This window comes from Aythya ferina (genome assembly GCF_964211825.1).
Source record: "Aythya ferina genome assembly, chromosome: Z".
In the NCBI taxonomy this organism is placed as follows: Eukaryota; Metazoa; Chordata; class Aves; order Anseriformes; family Anatidae; genus Aythya; species Aythya ferina.
The window spans coordinates 35,890,886-35,905,778 of NC_140299.1; the positions used below are offsets into that span (position 1 = coordinate 35,890,886).

General features: G+C 48.2%; 1 protein-coding gene across 1 annotated transcript in view; it reads left to right on the plus strand.

The window, feature by feature from the left end:
• The first annotated feature begins 1,592 nt into the window (after window positions 1–1,592).
• The window catches only part of SH3GL2 (SH3 domain containing GRB2 like 2, endophilin A1), a 94,484-nt gene continuing 81,183 nt past the window's right edge, over window positions 1,593–14,893 (plus strand). Inside the window, exon 1 of the mRNA XM_084504874.1 lies at window positions 1,593–1,761. Coding sequence (XP_084361000.1) covers window positions 1,717–1,761 — 45 coding nt within the window. The 5' untranslated portion in view covers window positions 1,593–1,716. The remainder of the gene's footprint in view (window positions 1,762–14,893) is intronic.

Sequence of the window (14,893 nt, forward strand, 5' to 3'; positions counted from 1 at the left end):
CATTTTGCCTGCATATATATATATATATATATAAATATTTCAGAATGAGATGTGATATGTTATAAGCAAACACCTTGTTATTGTTCATTACAGTTTATTATCTATGATTCTATGATTCTCTTGGAAAAATCTAGGTGAATAATGCTCTGAAGTTCGCTTCAGTGCAATGACTTCTGTTTTTAATAAACTGTAAAGAACAATAAAAAGAGCCACAAATGATGTGATATACTGAAAAGCATATACCAAACAAAGTTGTCTTTGGCCTACAAACTTCACCATTTAATTTAGTCAAAGTAGTTTTAAGTCCATCGATGCTGACAGGCATGAATTGTATTTTAGTAAAGGAAATACTTCCAGCTTCCAGGAATAAAGGTGTTCTTTGAAATAGAGCAACATTGGTTTGCCATTCTTCATTATGAACAATGTTGGTAATGCTTCAGAAAGCAGAGATGTGACTTGTAATCATGATCCTTTCCCTCACTGCAAGTCCCTTTGTAGAACTATGCTTCTGGGTCAGCGGCATGGGGTCTTGGTGGTTTTCCATGCTTCAGAGAGCTGAGATGTATCATATGATATCATAGAGTCACTGAATGGTTTGGGTTAGAAGGGACCTTCTAATTCCAACCCCCTGCCATGTGCAGGGACACCTCCCACCAGACCAGGTTGCCCAAAGCCCCATCCAGCCTGGCCTTGAACACCTCCAGGGATGGGGCACCCACAGCTTCTCTGGGCAGCCTGTGCCAGAGGTGGGATGTGGGCCTGCACAGGGCAGCGCTGCAGCTTTGCTGGGTGCACCAAGCATCTGTGGTACACCACGGCAAGTCCATGTGCAGTTTAGAAACATCTTCAGGTAGTTCTGAAAATATTTTCATCCCATCTAGTGTGAATCATCCTATCTAGTTTGTGTTGAGTGTTTGTTGTGACGGTGTTACAAAGCCAGCGTAGCATGGCTGCTTTCAGCCAGCTGGCTGAGCCTTGTGTGAACACACATCTCGGCTGTGCTAAGTCGCGGCACACATGCACAGCTACGGGTCCAGCCTGCAGAGAAGCATCATTACGCCTGGATCACGCTGCTCTCACATTGCTTAGGCTTTTGCTGGCAGCGCCAAATAATCGTTAATTACTTTTCCGCGAGCGTTTAAAACCCATCTGACTGCGCTGCGAGAGAACTTGCTATCGACGTTTATCGATACCAAGCGCAGTAAAAAGCCCAGATATCACTCGAGGCTTTTTACCGTGAAGCCAACAGCCCTGCCAGCAGGGCAGCCTTCAGGCTCGGCTTCCTACCGGTGTCACTGGCACATGGACAGAGGGGGGGCGGGGGGAAAGAACCGAGCTGCGCGTCGGGGGAACCCCTGAGGCAAACCGGGGGCCTGAGCGCACCGCAAGGGCTGCAGGGTTCCCGCAGGCACCGGGACTGCCCGGCTGGGGCTGCGCCCCCGGGGGCTGTGAGGCGGGCACAGGGCGCTGTCTGAGGCGGGGGCGCCGCCAGCGCCGAGCGTTGTGGCGGCTGGCGGAGGTGGGGGGGGAGAGGGGGTGGTGCGGCCGGCCCTGACGTCACGGCGCCCCCGCAGCGCCGCGCGGCCGCCGCCTGACACCTCCCCCCCGTCCGGCAGCGCGGGGCTGCGGGCAGCGGCACGCGCGGACCCCTCGGCCCTGCTCGGCTCCGCTCGGCTCCGCTCGGCTCCGCTCGGCCCCGCTCGGCCGCCTGGCGCCATGTCGGTGGCCGGCCTGAAGAAGCAGTTCCACAAAGCCACCCAGGTGCCCGCGCCGCAGGGGGCGTGCGGGGACGTGCGGGGCGCTCGCCGGGGTGTGTGTGTGTGTGTGTGTGCGTGCGTGTGCGTGTGCGCGCGCGTGTGTGTGTGTGTGTGTGTGTGTGTGTGTGTGTGCGTGCACGGGGAGTGGGGCGCGAGGTTTGCACGGGGCTGCGCGGTGCACGCGTGTGCACGGTGCACGGGTGTGTGAGCGTGCACGGGTGTGCGTGGTGCACGGATCTGTGAGTGTGCACGGGTGTGCGTGGGCATGCACGGGTGTGCATGGGTGTGTGTGTCCGGATCTGTGAGTGTGCACGGGTGTGCGTGGCGCACGGGGGTGTGAGCGTGCACAGGTATGCGTGGGCATGCACGGGTGTGCATGGTGCATGGGTGTGCATGGTGCACGGGTGTGTGAGTGTATACAGATCTGTGAGGATGCACTGGCGTGCATGGTGCACGGGTGTGCGTGGTGCATGGGTGTGTGTGAGTATGCACGGGTGTACATGGTGCACAGGTGTGTGAGTGTGCACAGGCGTGCGTAGGCATGCACGGGTGTGCATGGTGCACGGGTGTGTGTGGGTATGCATGGCTGTGCATAGTGCACAGCTGTGTGAGCGTGCACAGGTGTGTGAGTATGCACAGGCATGCGTAGGCATGCATGGGTGTGCATGGTGCACAGGCATGCATGGGTGTGCACAGGCATGGATGGTGCATGAGTGGGTGAGCATGCACAGGTGTGTGAGTGTGCAGGGGTTCACACAGTATATGAGTGTGCAGGGCTGTTCATGGGCATGCACGGGTGTCCATGGGTATGTGGGGCTCGTGTGTGCTGGGGCAGGGGCTGCCTCCCCCCGTGTGGACCTCGTTGCTCCCCTTCCGAGGACTGGGGTTCTGCCGGCATTTGCTCGGTCTGACTTTCTAAATCCGTGGTACAGTGACGTTTTTTTTTCAATTTTCTTTACCCCCTCTCCCTCTTCCCCCGAGTACAGCCAAAATCTGAATAATGAGATTTGGCCGTGTTGCTCTAGGCACGGTGTGTTATTGCGGAAGGTCAGGGTGGCCGTTTCACCAGGCTTCGACCTGTTTCATAATACAAAATCCTGCATGTTGTGCTCTGTAAGGGTGCAATTCCTGAACCAAGGGCTGACTTAACATAATTCGGGGATAAATGTAAAATGCTTTCACAGAAGTCAGGGGAATTTCCTTGCATTTAGAGATTTGAGACTGAGACCTGTGTTGATGCTCCTTCATTTTATGTGCAACTCTGTGCAAAACTCCTGGTTACAACCCACTAATTGTCCTTGCAGGCATCTTCAGGTAGCAGTTTAGGTCGCTGTAAGCAATTTGTAGGTGCAAACACGCAAGATGCAGCAGCCGTTAGGCTTCTCAGCACCTGTGCTTTTCCCTTTCTCATTTGTCTTATCTTTTTCATCTAATCTCTTGTTGCACTGTGGAGAAATTTGCCCAGAAGGAGGATTTCTAATACAGGTAGTCCCAGTTCTCATTCTTGCAGTCTTTATACCATACCCATTTTGACTACAAGTGCAGTGGGGTATGTCAAGTCCTGCATAGGCCCATGCAGGAACAGGGTGACATTGTGTCTCACCTTTCTTACCAAATTATGCTGCATCACTGGTAAAACAGCCCTCACAGAAACCTGCTCTACTCTGGCAGATGCGGCAAGGAGCAGTTCAGCGTTACTGAGCCCATGCTGCAGTGTCCATCTGCTGCTGCTACTTCGTTTTATCCCCCTCCTGCTACCTACGGCGCTGGCAGGATCCCGGAGAACCATCAAACCGTCACCGCTGCACTGTGTTCTGGTGCCAAAACATGCAAATTGCAGTGTCTGTCTCACCTGGGCAAGCTGCAGTTCACTTTTGAATAATGTGTCTTGATTCACCATTACTGTAAGTTAATGAGTGTGCCTCTGCATCAGCAGGGGTAAACATCTTTTTCGTGGGGAGTGTGGTGTGAAAGGTCTGTGAACGATGCTCCATCCTTCAGATGACACTCTCACACTGATTGTCAGCAGTACTTGTCATTTGGGAGGAAGGAAGAGTTTTAGCTGGCTGGAACCAAAATAGTAAATTTCTGATGCCAGATTTAGCAGCCTGATATCAGATGACCCAGGGATTTTTTGGGCCCAGCCTTGACTTTCACAGATCGTATGCAGGGCATGAAGACACATTCATGTGTGAGAATGACTCACAAGTAGATTGCGAGACAGATCTGTTTATTGTCTTTCTTTCAGTAGGAGTGAGAAATCCAGGACTTGGTCGTGCTGACCTTACTCCTGGGAGTAATCCTTTTGATCAGGGATTAATCCCCAGGTGGAATATGGATTGGTATTGCCACTATGAATAAAGCTTCCCAGACATGATCAAAAAACAATTTTGAAGTTTTAAAGTTTCTGACTCATTTCCTTGGTTCTTATTCACATAAGATCCTGTGTATGGTATGCAGTCATACTAGAGTTCTAAATCATACCAGGAACGATTTCAAGTTATTTCTGAGGTTGCAGTGTCCTTTAATCCCGTTAAGCATTTTCAAGTCTTTGGTTTAGTTTCTTTCTGTCTTTAATGTTGTAAAATTAGTAGCCTTTATTAACACAGGTGCATTATGACCATACAATGTTATTATTACAAAATACAGTTCCAATTGCAAGTATAAAGATTTGTGGCACAATTTATTATAAAAATATTTTTCTTTCATCAGTAACATTCTAGCAGAACTTGCAGTCGTGCAATTTCCATGTATTTTTTTTTCCAAGTATTTTTGTTTTCATTCATCATTTTTTGACTTGTGAAAGATTAAACTCACCTGTATTAAATACTGACACTCTGTTTTTTTAACAAGAAGTCATGCTGAAGAACTTACGGTCTGTCAAATTCCTTGCACCAGCTGCAGCAACAGTAAGTCATTGAAAAGCAGGTGGGAACTTTGCTCCTTTTAGAATGAATGTAGAGTGAATAGAATGTTTTGCCTTTCAGAATAATAATAATAATAATAATGGTTTTACCTCTGGGCAGCATCATAAAGTTCAGAAGAAGTATTCTTGAGTTTGTAAAAACCAGGTTGAGTCTGGAACTCTTGACATTTATTCAGAATTGCAAGAAGTTAAATTGCTGGGTGGAGAGCAGGCTAGACTATTCATTTACGTCAATTATCCACAGAGTGCTGAAGGAAGAAAAATAAACACATTTGAATGTTAACTGTGCTGCTGCAGATCTGTTGGACATCCTGGAGCTAAGAAGATTGCTCCAAGTCCTTTTTTTTTTTTTTTTTTTCCTCAGAAATAGGTAACTAAATGCTATGCCACTAAATGGTCTCCTTTCCTTTAGGCGTGCAGACTCCTCTGCCATTAGCACTATCCCAGCATGAGGGAGAGACTATTGTGGCCTGCAGGTTGCTGTATGGCTTTAAAACCACCAGCATGGATTTGGCACATAGGTTCATCCACAAGAAGACCGCATTAGAGATGAGGCAGTGTTAGGAAACACTGAACATCTGCATTGAATGGAAGAATGTCTGCTTATTAGGCAGGATCCAGCAAAAGTGAGTGTGTGTAACCCCATAAACTTGTAAGAGGTTCTACTGAAATCAGTGGGAATATGAGAATGACAAAAATTTATCTTTTCAAGTGCTTTCTATATTGTGGTTCATCTAGCTAATTTATTTGTTTATTTTTAGTTCCTTGGTCAGGAATGTGTGAAATATTTTTCACTGCAGTGGGTAAAGCAATCTTTCTTTAGACACAACGTGTTTTCTACACTTGCTTTGCTCTCAAATTTCAACTAACTAATTTTTAGTGTTTCTTTCGTACTGATAGAGGACATGGAAAGTGACATACTGATGGCAGTATTTTCCTAAATACCCATCCAGCCCCATCTTCTGTAATATACATGTGACTGTCCCACTGTGTTCAGTGGAACCTATGCATGCTTTCCAACCTCAACCGTTCCAGGCAAAGCACTTCACCTGTCTTTACCTGACTTTGACTGAAACTGCACTCAAATGGTGTCTGCTGATCTCCCTCCATGTTTCCTCTCAGCACTACCCACCAAATTCTTGTCCGTTCCCATACATGTCGAGGTATGTGGGCTAGTTTGGGAGGTTGAACAATTCTATATCGTTCCTAGTGGGGCTGTTGCACTTTGGATTGCTTACGTTGGACTTAGGAAGCCTCCACCTCCCATGGTGTGGAAGGTTCTGAGCAGGTGGAGGTAAGACAAAAAGGGCCATTTGCGAGGTGGCTGGCTGAGGACAGTGCCCGAACTAGCTGTTAAAAACCTCTCTTTGAGGGCTGTGTGCCACCATCAGTCTGTTGTTTTCTCTCAGTGCAGAGTGTTAAAATTTTAGGTCAGGGAAAGGGAGCAAATTTTTGATCTGGGAGTAAAGACAGTTTTTGAGAAAGTTATTTACTTGAATGTGGAGGGAATATTTTCAGCTTCAGGTAGGGAAATTCCTTCTATTTGTGCACTTTAGTTTGTGTGCCAGATACAGTATTCATAGTTGGCATCATTCCCATATGTCCTTTTATCAATATTACATAATTGAAAGGGTGAAAAAATTGACCTTAATCTGAATAGCCCATTACTTGGATATTGTGTAACCCTTCTGAATTGTTGATGGCTTAAACAATCTGCTCCAATTTCCATCTGTTTCTAAATCTAACAAAAAGAACAACTGCTTAGTATGTAAGAAAGATAATGGCTCATTATTTTTTCTTATTTTTGCAGTATTTCTTAGGCATTTATCACTTCACTATCTTTCCACCTGATATATACCGTTCCCATTCTTTGTATGTATATATGTAAATATATATAAAACTGAAGTATTGATTGACACACATTTGCAATTTTTCTCCCAGTGATCTTTGGAGGCAAAGAACATCTGTGGTTGCTATGTTCAAAGCACAACTAGGATCAGAGTTTTGTTTTTTGTCTTGATTTCATCACCATTGGAAGTATTTCACAGCAAAGAAATAGGAAGAATGAGGTGCTCCTGGTCATTCCTGTACAACAGTGTCTAAGATTTAAACATGCCCTCATGACTGTCATGCTAATGGCATTTCTAAATGAAGCAGCATACACAGATTTAGCAGAAACGGACTCTGCAGAGGTTACTCTGCAGAATATTATGCTGTGTAACTGTGAAGTGCACATTTAAATGAGGTGCTGGGATGACTATACACATTTGTTGTGGAGGCTAAAGGAGCTTGAACACCGACTGTTTGACCTAGTAATCTGCTAGTGACATCTTTGACTTTAAAAGATGAACAGGACAGACAGCATTGAAAATATGTTTTGCAGGCCATGGGGAACTGTTTTAGCTCTGTGAGTAAATCTGAAGAGAAGTAGTGAGTGGACAGCATGTGGTGGGAAGTGACAGGAATTACGTAGACCCATGGCCCTCTTCTTAGTGGGGATCTGTAGTACCCTCATAGGCAACCAGAGCTGCCTTCCAACACCCTTTTCCACAAGTTCTTGCTTTGTGCTGCCTTCTGGCAACTTCTTGGACTCTGGTCCTCATTGTCTTTGTACTGGTCCCTGGTGGACAACTGTGGTGCTGACACTCTTTTAATATGTCTATTTGCAGAGGAAGGAGCACCAATCTAAAGCACAGTATTCCTATGATGGTCTTTGCCACAGCAGAATTGCCTAGAACTGCCTCACCTTCCACCGCTTATCTAATCTTGCACTTAATCTTGGATTTAATCTTGGAGAAGAAAGAGTACGTTTTTTAAATCTGAGGTTATAGCAGATGTTAGAGGAATCTATCCGACCTGTCACAGAAATGACAGAAATTAACTTTTTGTTTGTTTGTTTTGTTTTTGTCCTGAAGAGGGGAAAAAAAAGAAAAGAATTTTACTTTTCCTGTACTAATGTTTATCATAAGCTTTCCCTTTATGGAGTCCCTGTAGACTTTTTGTGGAAGAAAATAAAAAATAAGTGGCTATTTGAAGTTCATGGTAATTCTAATTTGTCTGAAAATGGAAACTGCCATGGCAATCTCAGACGGGATGATTTGTGGGTTTGTCATAATAATTGATGTGATGCTGTTTTGCCCATGCTGGAGGCCATGTCTTTATAATTAAATAGCATTTTAAAAAGAATCCTCTTACTTAGACCGAAACTGGCTGAAGTAGTTGCTCTAGCATTGTATGGGTCACACCAAGTGGCAATGGTTTGCCTCATCTCCATTCACCCAACAGTGAAGGGGTGTTATTTGATCCCAGCAGAGGTGCTGCTGAGGCAGCAGCAAGTGTAACCTTACTAGCAGCAGCCTGTAAAGGTGGCTTGACATTTTGCCAGAGGACCTTCTGAAAGAATTAGAAATTAAAGCACTGGTTCTGGTTCAGGTAACAGGCACGCCACTTGGGAGAGGGCTGGTGAAGTGAATCCATGCATATTTCAAAACAGATAGGTGCCACTCGTTGAGTTCATTGGACACAAAACAGCTGGAATTGTATTTCTGTAATTTCAGTTGGGCTCTGTTTTGGTCATATCTACCTTGGATTTGTAATCTGTCTGTCCAAGTGGGAATTATACTGAATTCTTGCAAGCTGAAGTTCTAAACAGAGAAAAATGTTGACTTTCTCCACCATTTCCCCCTACTCTGGTGACAGAAAAGCTACTTAAACCCCATTTTAGTAAAATGCTGACACTGCTCTGTCTTCCTCATCTTTTTATGGGTTGCAGCTTGATTTTTGAACATACATGTTATTTATTTATATAGATTGCCTAGTTATTCTACTGGCTGAGAAAAATCTTTAAATGTGAAACCTAAACATTTAGAAATAGGGCTTACTTTTCACTTTTGTGTTAATAAATTTAGGTAGTGTTAAATTCACTAGCACTGAGGACACACTTCATTTTTCTTTGACTCTAAAATATCAACACTGAGCATCACTTCTGTTCTGCTTCTGTGGGCAAAAGTGCCACAACAACAAAATAGGGTGATGCAAAACACATTCCAAAATAGATGCTCCGCGGATGCATCAGGCATGGCGCTGCTTGCTGATTGAGGGAAGGGACTGTCCTGCTGGGGTCCCTTGGTTTGCTCAGCCCAGAGCAGAGCAGGCTGAGGGGAGGCCTCATGGCGGCCTGCAGCTCCCTCAGGAGGGGAGCGGAGGGGCAGGTGCTGAGCTCTGCTCTCTGGGGACAGCGACAGGACCCGAGGGAACGGCATGGAGCTGGGACAGGGCAGGGTCAGGCTGGGGGTTAGGGAAATGTTCTGCACCTGGAGGGTGGTTGGGCACTGGGACAGGCTCCCCAGGGCAGTGGTCACAGCACTGAGCCTATGGGAGTTCAAGAAGTGTTTGGACAACACTGTCAGACACACAGTCTGATTTTCTGGGTGGAGCCTGGAGTTAGACTCGATGATCCTTGTGGGTCCTTTCCAACTCAGTATACTCTATGGTTCTGTGATTCTGTGAAATTAAGGTTGGTGGTTTGTTGGTTTGTTTGTTTGTTGGGGGGGTTGTTTGTTTTTCCCTAGAGAGAATGTTTACCTGAAAACTGTTCTTGATTTCATCTTTTATGACTTTATGTAAACTAACAGGACTTTCAAACAGCAGTAGCTGATTATATAATTTTTGCTGAGTTCTTTTGTAGTCTGCAATTTTCAGCCTGCAAGAATGTGCCAAGAATTCCTTTTCATGCAAAATCAATGTAGATGCAGTAAACCAGTTAATAATTCAAAAGACGTGAATGTCAAAGATAGTGTTTGTCTTACCAGATGAGTCACTTAGAGCTTGTCTGTCTTGGAAAGTTATGGCATCATAATCGGAGGACTGAATTTAAAGTGCTGCAATTTTTAGAAGTATAACTCTAGGATGGATGGAGTTCCTCCTGTCAGTATAGCTTTTCAAGTAGCTTTTCCACTTAATTGATATTGTTTGAAAAAGGATCTGAGGACAGTGAATGAAGCACCGTCCTTTCCACTGGAATCAGAGTATTTGCACAGAACTGTTCATGGCATTAGAGATGATCAGTTGGTATATTTTTTCTCAGTGAATTCACTGGCTGAATTTGTTTTTGTTTTTCTGTAGGATGCTATTTTTGACACTGAAACAGAGTTAGTTAAAGGTCTCTATTACTCCAGTTGGAGTAAGAGGAGATTTTAGTACTTAGGAGCAGGTCTTAACTGAGTTTTCTGGTGGTTGCTTCATCCCATTTCTTGCTGTGGTGAAGAACAGAAATGATTTGATTTTACTTCCTACAGTTATTAAAGGAAGTAAGAACTTTTAAAACAGTTCCAGCATGAGGAACGTTCAGTGATATGCAAATATTTTTTAGGAACCAAAAAGTTTGAATGTAGAAGTGTACTTTGAAATGCGGAATAAGCATATGTGCACATGGTTGACTGACTAGAATGGAGTCTAATACAGGGAGCCTTGTGCTAACACTAAAAAATAAAAGTTTGTCTTTCAGGAAGAGTGGCTGTATCTTATGGTACTTTTACGGTCTCTATTATATATGCTCTAAATTTGTTTCTAAAATAGGACTATTTGTTTCTGAGACTCAGGGGAAATCTCCTTCCCTTTCCACAAAAGTGCTGAAAAACATTTTACTGTATATTGGGCATATTCATTGCTGTCAGAATCACAGAATCACAGAATTTTGTAGGTTGGAAGAGACCTCAAGGTCATCGAGTCCAACCTCCAACCTAACGCTAACAGCCCTCCACTAAACCATATCCCTAAGCTCTACATCTAAGCGTCTTTTGAAGACTTCCAGGGATGGTGACTCCACCACTTCCCTGGGCAGCCTGTTCCAATGCCTCACAACCCTTTCTGTAAAGAAGTTCTTCCTAACATCTAACCTAAAACTCCCCTGGCTCAACTTAAGCCCATTCCCCCTCGTCCTGTCACCAGGCACGTGGGAGAACAGGCCAACCCCCACCTCTCTACAGCCTCCTTTAAGGTATCTGTAAAGAGCAATAAGGTCACCCCTGAGCCTCCTCTTCTCCAGGCTGAACAAGCCCAGCTCCCTCAGCCGCTCCTCGTAGGACTTGTTCTCCAGGCCCCTCACCAGCTTCGTCGGCCTTCTCTGCACCCGCTCAAGCACCTCCATGTCCTTCTTGTAGCGAGGGGCCCAAAACTGAACACAGTACTCGAGGTGAGGCCTCACCAGAGCTGAGTACAGGGGGACGATCACCTCCCTAGCCCTGCTGGTCACGCTGTTCCTAATACAAGCCAGGATGCCGTTGGCCTTCTTGGCCACCTGAGCACACTGCTGGCTCATATTCAGCCGACTGTCCACCATCACTCCCAGGTCCTTCTCTGCCTGGCAGCTTTCCAACCATTCCTCTCCCAGCCTGTAGCTCTGCTTGGGGTTATTGTGCCCCAGGTGCAGGACCCGGCACTTGGCCTTGTTAAACTTCATGCAGTTGACCTCAGCCCATCGGTCCAGCCTATCCAGATCCTCCTGCAGAGCTTTCCTACCCTCAAGCAGATCGACACACGCACCTAACTTGGTGTCATCTGCGAACTTACTGAGGGTGCACTCGATGCCCTCATCCAGATCATCGATGAAGATATTAAAGAGGACCGGCCCCAGCACCGAGCCCTGGGGGACGCCACTAGTGACTGGCCTCCAACTGGACTTGGCTCCATTCACCACGACTCTTTGGGCCCGGCTATCCAGCCAGTTTCTAACCCAATGAAGCGTGCGCCAGTCCAAGCCAAGAGCAGCCAGTTTCTTGAGGAGAATGCTGTGGGAGACGGTGTCAAAAGCCTTGCTGAAGTCAAGGTAGACCACATCCACAGCCTTTCCCTCATCCACCCAGCGCGTCACTCTGTCATAGAAGGAGATCAGGTTCGTCAGGCATGACCTGCCTTTCATAAAGCCATGCTGACTGGGCCTGATCGCCTGCTTCCCCTTCAAGTGCTGCATGATGACTCTCAGGAGGATCTGCTCCATGAGCTTTCCTGGCACTGAGGTCAAACTGACAGGCCTGTAGTTTCCTGGGTCTGCCCTCCGGCCCTTCTTGTAGATGGGCGTCACGTTTGCTAGCCGCCAGTCGATTGGGACCTCCCCCGATAGCCAGGACTGTTGATAAATGATGGACAGCGGCTTGGCCAGCTCCTCTGCCAGTTCCCTCAGTACCCTTGGGTGGATCCCATCTGGCCCCATCGACTTGTGCACATCTAAGTGCCGTAGTAGGTCACCAACCAGTTCTTCATGGATAATGAGGGCCACATCCTGCTCCCCATCCCCTTCCACCAGCTCAGGGTACTGGGTATCCAGAGAACATCCGGTATTGCCGCTAAAGACTGAGGCAAAGAAGGCATTGAGCACCTCCGCCTTTTCCTCATCTCTTGTAACTAAGTTTCCCCCCGCATCCAGTAAAGGATGGAGATTCTCCTTAGTCCTCCTTTTTGTGTTGATGTATTTATAGAAACGTTTTTTGTTATCTTTAACGGCAGTAGCCAGATTGAGCTCCAGATGAGCTTTGGCCTTCCTAATTTTGTCCCTGCACAGCCTCGCTACTTCTTTAAAGTCCTCCTTAGTGGCCTGCCCACTTTTCCAAAGCTTATAAACCCTCTTTTTCCTCCTAAGATCAAGCCACAATTCTCTGTTGAGCCAGGCCGGTCTTCTTCCCCGCCAGCTCGTCTTTGGGCACGTGGGGACAGACCGTTCCTGCGCCATTAAGATTTCCCTCTTGAAGAGCGCCCAGCCTTCCTGGACCCCTCTGCCCTTCAGAACCGCCTCCCAAGGGACTCCACCAACCAGTGTCCTGAGCAGCTCAAAGTCAGCCCTCCGAAAGTCCAATACAGCGGTTTTACTGGTCCCCTTCCTGGCCTCGCCAAGAATAGTGAACTCCACCATTTCGTGGTCACTCTGCCCTAGACAGCTCCCGACGATCACGTCCTCCACCAGTCCTTCTCTGTTTGTGAAGAGAAGGTCTAGCGGGGCACCTCCCCTGGTAGGCTCACTAACCAGCTGCGTCAGGAAGCTATCTTCCACGCTCTCCAGAAACCTCCTAGACTGCTTTCTCAGGGCTGTGTTGTGCTTCCAGGATATGTCAGGGAAGTTGAAGTCCCCCACGAGTACAAGAGCTGATGATTTTGCAACCTCTGTCAGCTGCCTGTAGAATTCCTCATCCGTCTCCTCATCCTGGTTCGGCGGTCTATAGCAGACCCCGACCAGGACACTAGCCTTGTTGTCCCTGCCGATCCTAACCCAAAGGGACTCGACCTTGTCATTCCCAACCTCGAGTTCTACAGCCTCGAAAGACTCTCTAATATAGAGAGCCACAGCACCACCCCTTCTATGCTGCCTGTCCCTTCTATAGAGCTTATAGCCAGGCATTGCAGCACTCCAGTCATGAGACTGGTCCCACCACGTCTCCGTGATGGCAACCAAGTCGTAGCCTGCCTGCCGCACGATGGCTTCCAGCTCCTCCTGTTTGTTACCCATGCTGCGTGCATTGGTGTAGATGCACTTCAGCTGGGCCATTGCCTTATCCTCCGGCCTTGCCATTGTTCCCCCTGGCACAGCCCCAACAATCCTAGCCTCAGCCCCATCCCCCTTCCTACCTAGTTTAAAGCCCTCTCAATGAGCCCTGCCAGTTCCTGGCCCAGGATCCTTTTTCCCCTAAAAGATAGGGACCCGTCTGCGGCCATCAGGCCAGGTGCTGAGTAAAGTTCCCCATGATCAAAAAACCCAAGATTTCTGCGTTGGCACCAGCCCCGGAGCCACGTGTTTAACAGGTGGGCTTTCCGTGTCCTCTCTGAACTCCTCCCTGCCACCATAGGGATGGACGAAAACACCACCTGCACTCCTGCTCCATCCACTAACCGACCCAGCCCCCTAAAGTCCCTTTTGATAGCCTTGAGGCTTCTCTCTTCGATGTCGTCACTGCCCGCCTGGACTATCAAAAGGGGGTAATAGTCAGAGGGGCGTACCAGGTTAGGAAGCTTCCTGGCAACGTCCCTGACCCTGGCCCCAGGGAGGCAGCAGACTTCCCTACGGGTAGGGTCCGGCCGACAAATAGGGTCCTCTGTTCCCCTAAGAATCGAGTCACCAACAACAATAACCCTCCTGTCTTTTTTGGTGGAGGCAGTCCTGAGGCGCGGAGTCGACCTCCTCGCTCCAGGCATCCTCCTGGGAACATTTGCTACCTCTTCCTCACACACCGGCCTCTCAATCTCTAGGGCCTCAAACCTGTTGTGTAAGGGCACCAGGGAAGGTGGGGCCGGAAGGGGAGGGCATCGCCTGCGATGTCGAGCAGGGACCTGTTTCCATTCCTCCTCAGCTCCCAGATCCCCTCCCTCTGCCCGACGGGGACAGGGCAGGGGGTCCGCCCCCATTTGGGGAGTCTCACCTCGGCACCTCCCCTTGAGGCCCTGCAGGGAGTTACTCCAGAAGTCTATCTCCCGCTCACACTCCCTGATGGCCCTCAACCTCTCCACCTCCTCCTTGAGCTCCGCCACCATGCGGACCAGGTCATCCACCTGCTCGCACCTCACGCACGCAGTTTCTCTGCCTCCCGCCGATGGCAGCAACAGGCTCAGACACTCCTTGCATCCGGTGACCTGAACTGCGGCATTTTTTAACGGGTAGTCGGTCTGCGTGTGTACCGACTTTCTGGAGAGCGCGCCGTGCCTGGTGGCGACCATTATCGCCTAGTTACGGCTGTTGTTAACGAGGTGTTGTTTGTGTGTAAGGGGAGCGCTCTGCCCTTCCTGCGCGCCCTGCCTGCGCTAACTGCCGCGCCACTCCCTCTGACGCGCCACGCCCTGTTCGCCGCGCTCCCTAGGGGCTGCTTTTGAAGGGCTGGGGAGGGGGCGCTGCTGGCTCCGCCTTCGCCTCGTCAGCCTCCCTCACGAGGGCTGCCGGGTCCTGGCGGCTCCCTCAAGTAGGCTCGATGCCGGACAAAATTAGCCCTGCCTGGCCCGATGCCCCGCTCCGCTGCAGAACGCGTCTGCCCCGGAGCCGATCGCCTCGGCAAAAAACAGAATGCGACTCTGTTGCAGGCAGTAGGCATAATGTGCTGTACATCTTGCCTGTCTTAAGTATAGACAGGGAAAATGTGAATTTCTGGAGGAGAGGAAGACTTAATTATTGAAAAATACACAAGCTTAGAAACTTCTGAAATAAGTAATGTAGATCTTTAACTTTTGTTTTCAT